We start from the raw sequence: 8,629 nt of genomic DNA, 5'->3' as shown, positions 1-8,629 counted from the left end.
CAGAGTATACTGATCTTGCCACTGAATCCAATAACAAAGCAAACCACTGTGATGAATAGACTTAAATCATCTTTAATTGCATGTTAATATACCGCAAAGACAGGGAGAGTTTTTAAAGTCAACTGAGGGAGATGATGGTTCATGTTGCACTCAGTTTCCACCTGTCTATCCATAAATATTTCCTCTATTTGTATTTCTTTTACTAGTATGAGCAAACACAGTGGTGAAAAGCCAGACAAGATTCACATGTCATTCATGAAGCAGTGTACTGGTATGGCAGAGCCCTTTTGTGAGTTTCTTCATGAAAGGTACCCACTACTGCACTTCCATATCATCTGCTACACTCCCCAAATGCTACATTAGTTTCCCTGCAAATGTAAATCTGTCATTTTCAGTGCGCCTCATATTCATGTTTCTTGCACACGCAGCATATCTTTCACCTAAAATGTGCAACCATAAAGAAAGGGTCATAACATACATAGAAATAAGACAAAACAAGCAAAAATGGCCATGAAAGAGGCATTTGATTTGCCTCGAGGCACAAAAACATATTTGCCCAAAGAAGCCATTCGTATTTGAAGGGGTGTTTGTCATCGTAAAAAAAAAAAAGAATAAAAATCCATGTCTGTTTTTTAAATTCCACCACAAGCTTTCATTTTCATCATGACAAAAAGAAAAATTTTCACCTCCCACAGCAAAGTCAATCATGCACAAATTCCAGATTTTTGGGAGTAAGGGTTCAATAAGCTTTGGAACTGACATGCATGAGAAGAAAAAAAAATATCAATCATGTAATTTCTGAAAGCTGATTCAAACAAATAAATCAGCAACCGTACAATCATCATCAATCAAGGTAAAATTCATAATAGTAGAATAGTTTCTAAATTTTATTACATAACCTTCAAAAGTTCATTTCTACAATGTAGCCAGTAAATGTGTTAAATGAATCATCACAGCTCTTGATTCATTTTGAAAGCTGTAATTCCTCTCATTGTGTTATGAAATAATAGCAAAAGCAATTACGGGGATAAACAGGAGCGAGGACGGATTTGTTTACAGGAAAGCTAGGATGCTACTGTGAGTAGGTCACACACACTCATCTCTGCCAACCACAACAACAGACAGCTTTTTTTTTTTTTTTTTTTTGTGCAACCGCTGTCTTTTCACAGGGTGACATCCTAAGTAGAACAGGACAGACAGATGAGATAGAGACCTCCCTGCATTGGCTCTGTGATTATAAATCAACAAATCACACAGATGGAGGTCAGATGAGAACAGAGTTAACTGAACATCCATTTCACAGTACCTGGTGGGGGTTATGTATAAAAGATGAACGCATTCAGGCTAGGGCGGTCGCTGACCTATTTCAGAATGACGGATGCGTGACAGGGCGATAGCAATTTGAAGAGGCTAAAGGTAGCTTGCTTGTCCTTTCTGACTCTTTGAATGTGGTATTTACAATCTAAGCTGAGGTGAAATAGAAAGAGATCAGATAATGCATTCTTTTTTCTCTCTCCCCTCCCTTCCATTCTTATTTAAAGCAGGATAGCCAACAGCACAAACAATATCACTAATGCCAGCTTTTGCAGTATAAGCTCCATGTAGTTTTTGCCTTTTTGAAAATGTCAAAATGAAAGGTTAGCACGGCAGAGAAAACAGTCACAAGGATCTGGAACAAAAGCTGGCAGTCGTACCGACGTAAAGAGACAGCGTCTGGATGTTTTGTGGGTGGACTCTGCCCGACATTTATCCACCAACGGAAAACACACAATGATGGCACAATGGCAAATTAAAATAAACACACATCTCGACATTTAAAAAGTGTAGCGTCCTAACAGAAATTCTCGGGTGAGTTCCCGGAACAAAAAAACACATAGCGACGACACATTTGATAACCGATGACAGCACATCGTGTTGTTTTTTTCTGTTTTTTTTTAACATCTGAACCCACTGTAGCTTTAGAGCCATTTCAGACGATGAGACATTTTCAAAATGTTGAAAAACAAGACAAAACCTTCCCTCCATCAGCTGACAAAAGGGGCAAGAATTCCTGGAAAGCCTTAATAATGTTAGACATGAAGAGTAAGAGACAAGCATCAATCAACAGAAGCATCCTGGGCTAACTTTTTTGGCTCGGCAGTAATCTATATGATTGGTTGCCTTTGGTTCTTGTCATCCTTCACTGCAGAATGATCTATGGAGAGCAACAATTGGGTGAGAGTGTTTTCTGAAGATAGAGAGCCACAACACAACGGAGGAGCGGATGACAAAGACAGCTTATCGGGAGAATGTCATTTCTGCTTCTTTTTTTTTTTTAAAGTGGAGAAGAAGAGAGAAGGCCCTCCATCACATAAATAAATAAGCAACAGCGCAAATGGGTAGATAACTTTTTATGAAATATCAGTTTTGCTATTCTTTTTTTTTTTTTTTTTTTGCTCCTTGAACAAGAAGCCTGAAACGACTATTTTTTCAAAGCAAAGGAGTAGTGTTTTTTTTTCTTCTAGCCCTAGCATTTAGTCAAGTGCAAAGAAGTCAGTGTTTAGTGGAGGCATATGTATTTTGGCACAGAGTTTCAGTTAAGTGTCAGCTATGCGCACGTGTGCACATACAGCACAGTAGGCATGAGGCTTGGGATGATAAAAGCGAACAGAAGCAGAAGATCCTTGATGTCTTTCCATCCATTACAAGAAAAATTCAAAAGATTTGAGGGATTCGTGTGTTTCTGTTGTTGTTGATAAATACTGGAACTGGAAGGAATCCATCCATGAAGTGAATAGCAGTGAGTTTTCTCTAGAGTTAAAACTGACAAAAAGTTATAGAAATTTGTTAAAACTACATAATATTTCAAAATACATGTGGAATCAAGTAAAACTTTATATACGCACTATATTTCTTCTTATCTCTTTTAAAACCTTATTTTTTTTTATCTTTTTTTACTTAAATTTATGCATATAAGTGGGAGTTTTATTTTTTTCATTATAGCTTCATCTGTATGTATATATGTACAATATGTACTGTTAGATAGGAAGAGAAGTGATAGGGTTTATGTGGAAGTATGTGTCTGTTTTTCAGGGAGAAAAATTTGAATTCATTTATTTACACCATGCTCCGAGAGCCACTTGGGGTCCGGTGTAGACTGAGGCGGGGGTCTGGGGGTATGTACTGGTGCGGGTGGTTGTAAGGTGGAGGCGGGGGAGGCAGTGGGGGCTGGTGGCCATCGCTGCCGTGTGAACCGTCCGGCGAGCGGACAGGGGTGGACATGGCGGAGTGACTAAGCTGATGGTGGCTGTGGTGATGGTGATGCTGGTAGTGGTGGTGTGTGGGCGTTTGGCTGAGGAAGGCCTCCATGCGTCCATGGCTGCTGTTGTCGAGCATGATGACCTTGACAATTTGCTGACACTGGATGAGCGCCTCAGGCCGCAGGTCAGCCATGCTGACACAGGGCTGGTGGTGCTGCTGGAGGGGGAGATGATGGGCGGGAGTGCTTGCCGCTGACTGCAGCTGCAGGTGCTGTGGTGGAGGCGCAGGCCCTTGGGTTACCCCCTGGGGCCCCTGCTGGAAAAGCACCTCTCCCCGGTGATTAAGAAGGGCCGCGCTCTCGGGGCTCCGAGCCATGCTGCTGCTGAGCTGGTACGTCTGAAGCCTGTTGTGAATTGACACCTAGTTTAGAAAACAGCCAAGAGAACAGCATCAAATGTTATAAAACTGGTTCCTCCTCTACAATCCGTCAAGCCCTCTTTTTCTTTTTTTTGTGGGGGGAGTGAACGCACAGCACACACACACACACACACACACACACGGGGCATGCGTGGGGGCTTAGGTGTTAAGGATCGGTGGAGGTGTAAAATCCTGTGACTACAATATTCTCCCCTCCCTCCACCCCCACAGGTACTGGGAACAGTGCTGGATGCTGGGAACACCAGTGTGTGTGTAACTGGCGTCATTGGTAATAGTGGTGGGGAATGGGGATAAGAACGATGCTAGAGGACTGTCCCGGTGGTTCCAAAGGGGACACTGAGGGCCCCCGTGTCTCCCTTCCAAACCACTGTGTGGCACTACGGTGACAGCGAACACGAGGAGACTTGTGGGTCGAGGTAAGCAGAACATAGACCAAGGTCATACGAAGAAGAGGGAGAGGTGGAAGAAGAGGAGGAGAGGAAGTGAGCAGAGTGACAACCACAGACGTCCACAGGCAACAATCAATTAGAATGCAAACCTCCAGATGTCCCATTTGTTTCAGCACTCTGATTTCTATAGGCAGTTTCCCTCAGCTTTTTTCCCCTTTATCTCTCTTCCTTTACTATCTTTTTTATGCAGCGTACTTACAGAATTGTATAACGTCTCAGAGTTTCAGAGATGTGTATCTCCGAAAACATATGGCAAGAAATTCAAGGAACTGAGCACAATCTGAAATGCATACTGTGTACGGTGGACATAATTAATGCAAAAAGTACCCCGATGGTGTACTCATATAAATCTAACATTTGAGCATGGAAGTAGTGTGGACTGCTAGACAAGTCTTCAGTGATAGTTCTCCAGGGGTCTTAAAGGACATTGAAAGCTCTTATTTGGATGTTGGCTCCCTTTTGTTTTGTTCTCTGTCAAGATGATCCCACACTGCTTTAACAATGTTAAGGTTCAGGCAGTGGGGAGACCAATCCATGACTAAGAGTTCCATCATGTGATTTTTCAATCAGATATGCTTTAAATGCATTGGCTGTGTTTGGGATGACTGTCATACTGAAGCTATATATGAAAATGAAGCTATATGCCAGTGAGACACATTTCAGAAGGTATTGCATGCTGAATCAAAATCTGGAGATCCCCAACACCACTAGCTGAAATTTTTCTGGACACGCTATGGTATATCCCACGTTTTTGGCAAAAGGTACTTTGGGAATCACTGCAAAACTTTATTTTATTGCTCTCCAGGGGATAAAAGGCATGCGATATGATTGGAATTTTTCATGGATTCAGCTAAAGAACAAAGAACAAATTATGCTTTGACAGGCTACAAAGTGCCTAAAGATACCATTTAAAATTGGTTCTTTGCAGAATTGTCTGTTATATGCAGACACAACACTGATTAATTCCTTGAGTTATGTGGTGGAGTTAGGTTTCTGCTTGGAAGCAAAATATAAAGAAATAAGGTATAACTCAAGACTTTTATCACAGTACGTCGTCTCCTACGTGGAAGTGTATAATAGTGTATATTAAGAATTTGGGACTTTCTACATGTATTTTGAGCTTCTTAACCACAGCACAACTATCTACATTTGCTTCCAGTTTTAATTTCATATACACTTAATGTGTCAATCAGAAAATATTTTACCAACAAACCTCTTCAGAATGCTGGCTGTGTGAATATAATAGTCTTTGAAGTTGAAGTATCTTAAGGTTAGAAAGGTCTTACAGTAGTGTTCGTCCCTTCTTTTACAGCAGCTGGTGTGACTCTTGTGCGAAAGAACTCCATTAACATTTTCTCCTTTTGAATGTGCCAAGAGTCACTTCTTCTTGATTACTTACCATACAGTATCAGTGAGCTCTAAATCACTTCAGATAAAGAGTGAAGGATTTAACTGACTTTCTTGTGCCTTTCAAAAGTTTTTTTTTCTCAGTAAAAAAAATAGATTTGTTCAACAGATGGTCCAAATTAGTCAAAAATCACAAAAAGCTCATTAGTTTAAGCCCCAAATGATGCCTTTGCATGTATCTGTACTAAGCACAAGTTTGTCTTTGGGCTCTAAAGCCATTATTTTGCAGCAGGTGTAATTAGAGATTTGGATTTTTACATCTGGTTCTTCTACACTCAACAAGTCCAGCAGCTTGGCGCAAAAGCGACAAGAGGTGGCAAAAAGTCTTATAGAGTAACAAATCCAAATTTAAAATTTTTGGCTCAGATCATCATCAGTAGCCCTGCGTCAGACTGGTAGTCTGTTCAGGGTATACCCTGCTTCTCACTCTATGGATCATACAAAGACCTGCATATAAAAGCACACAATGGAACACTATCAGACATAGGTCCTCTCAGACCTCAACATTACTGAAGCAGTGGGGGATCATCTTGACAGAAAATAGAACAAAAGCCAGCCAAAATCCAAAGAAGAGTTCTGGATATCCTTCAAGAAGCCTGGAGAACTATTCCTGAAGACTACTTAAATAAATTACAACACAGCTTACCTAAGAGAGTGCAGGCTGTGTTGAAGAATAAAGGTGTTCATCCAAAATATTGACTTTCACGCATGTTAGACGTGCACAAACTTTTTGACTTATATATTAGAGTTCCATTTATTTTTGCACATGTTTAAATAAATCTTCACACGAAGAAATAAAAGGTGGCTCACCTGTGCACAGCACTGAATAAACTTCCTTTTTTTCTCGAAATCTTAAAGGCTCTGACAAAAACAGGATTTTAAAAACAACTAAACAGCCATTTTGTAACAACACAGTCAGCTTATTGTCACTGCTCTGAGGCAGATAGTAACGTTAGAATCTCATCACCTTATCAAATCTGAGATTAAAAGCTTGCCGCAGGATTTGGTATCCTTAGATTTCTGCCTCTAGTATAAAGAGGCTTTTCTGGAGTGGACCCTCCTGGTTTTTGAGATAAATGTGTTTCGACAGCTAGTGGCTCCCCACCAGCCCCTGACATTTAGGCTACTGTAGGCTGGATGGCAGAGAGCAAGATGGCTGGTGAAGGTAGTTCAGACAACCATGAAGACTGACCTGAGGTAGAACTGACCTGAGGCACACAAATGAAAAAAAAAAAAAAATGGAACGAGAATGACCTGAAGCCAACCCTGTACAAAGAAATGATGAAAAAAAAATATTGTTGGGATTGGAGTATGTCCAAATTTACTACAGCTAAAATCTTAGTCTTATAATTTGATTTGCACTCTAATTTTTCCTTGCTAGTTTGTTGAATATCTTTTGTATCACAAAGCACACTCTGGAATCTATAAAGCCAATGATGTGACCGCACGTGTTTTCAAATTAAAGCTGATAATAGTTCATTATTATGACTATGAAGCATCTGATAGAACTTATGAATTATGTTTGCTTGAGCCAGCACCTGAGCAAAAGACATACAGTGTAACATATTACCAGTGGCTGTGTGGAATTAAACAGCCACTGAATGTCAAATTGACCCTGTGTATTTGACTTTTCAATCCAAGCCTAAACTCCAGAGCCACAAAAAAGAGAGACTAATAAAGGTCACCTGATGCTTCAAGGATACACATACTGTGTAGTTCCATTTCCTGTGTTTCTTGCACAAAATGTTCACACGAGAGGTCCCCCTCCCCCCAGAGCTCTGGCAAAAGGGTGGGGAGGTGACCATTCCAGGTCAAATGAGCGTTAAAATTATCCGCCTGCATGCTGCTGTGTTAATTAAGGTCTCAATGCTGCACGCGGGTACACACACAGTAAATGCATTTCACACATGTCCTCAGCTTTCCCCAGCCTTTTTTTCGTTTTCTTGAAAGGCCCCAAAGGAGTCACAATTTCTGCCTGAGCTTGCGAAACTAATTACAACCTATTTCTTTTTTTGGCTTCCAGATAATATTTAAGCCTGATGTGTTTTCAGTGTGAGGACAACCTGCTCTGACCGCTGTGAGTGTATTAATTCTCCCGAGCCATCATATTTATTTTTTACACGACAAAGGAGTCCTTTTTTCTAATATTTTGTTTGATTGGGTTACCTCACATGCCCGCTGCACGTTACCCAGCAGCACTCGTTCTCTCACGCACTCTTCACCCACACTTGCTTGACGCCTCTAATCCTAAAGATACTCCTGAGTTTATCTTGTCCTACCTCGATACTGCCACTGCAAAGACTCTCACTGCACTCACTTACCTGTTGTTTGGGACATACGCCTATTATTAGGCCCTTACCTCTACTGCATTGTGTCCACTTCTGTCATCTATCTCCTGGTGTCCTGCAGGGGGGAAAACATAAGGGAAAAAGGTGGTGGCAAAATCACTCTTTTTTTCCAAGATAAAGATAAGGAATTTTAGACTTGCTTGAAGCAAGCATGCAATCAATCCTCAAACACACTCACAGAGCCTCACATACTGAACTGAAGCCACCGTGTAATCTCATTCAGAAGAGTGCCCAATAAAACAGTGTTTATTATTATATGTCTTTAGCATCAGCATTTTGTAAGAAGCATGAATAGACGATAAGATTTTGGTTATACAACCCTATGTGTTCATGACAAATAAAAGTTTATTTTTAAAATTACTTAAAAATGAATGCAAAACTTTTACTAGGTTTTAGGCTACGTTTTAGGATCTACTGCTGTATCTAGTAACAGCATAGTCGTACCTGGGTCAGTTACCCAGTGTTTTTGTGTTATTAAAAGGCTTTGATTTCATTAGTTTCATTCTAGTCTCTTGGTTTCTGTTTCTGTGCTCCATGTTCCTTGTTCCCTGTGTCTCCACAGTCAGTGTCAAGTCTGTGTCTTTGTGGATATCTGTTTCCCGTTTTACTTTGATAGTCTTGTGTCCTGTGTTCAGTGTTCTGAGTTTTGCTTTCCCTCTGTCTTATTATGTCTGATTAGTCCCAGCTGTATTTCCACCTGTTCCCCATCCTCTTGTCATCCTGCCTGTGGATTTTAGTCCTCAGTCT

At 40.7% G+C, this 8,629-nt stretch overlaps 1 protein-coding gene across 3 annotated transcripts in view; it reads right to left on the bottom strand.

The window, feature by feature from the left end:
- Positions 1-56: 56 nt before the first annotated feature.
- iqsec3a (IQ motif and Sec7 domain ArfGEF 3a) overlaps positions 57-8,629 on the bottom strand; it is a 121,448-nt gene continuing 112,875 nt past the window's right edge. For 2 of the 3 annotated variants that reach the window (XM_063500386.1, XM_063500388.1), the window contains 2 exons: positions 7,894-7,937; positions 57-3,660 (listed from right to left, as the gene is read on the bottom strand). In XM_063500386.1, coding sequence (XP_063356456.1) covers positions 3,097-3,660; positions 7,894-7,937 — 608 coding nt within the window. In that variant the 3' untranslated portion in view covers positions 57-3,096. The remainder of the gene's footprint in view (positions 3,661-7,893; positions 7,938-8,629) is intronic. The other variant, XM_063500387.1, reaches the window with a different exon arrangement.

This window comes from Pelmatolapia mariae, linkage group LG17 (assembly GCF_036321145.2).
Source record: "Pelmatolapia mariae isolate MD_Pm_ZW linkage group LG17, Pm_UMD_F_2, whole genome shotgun sequence".
NCBI lineage: Eukaryota > Metazoa > Chordata > Actinopteri > Cichliformes > Cichlidae > Pelmatolapia > Pelmatolapia mariae.
This window is presented reverse-complemented; position numbering and strand designations above follow the sequence as displayed.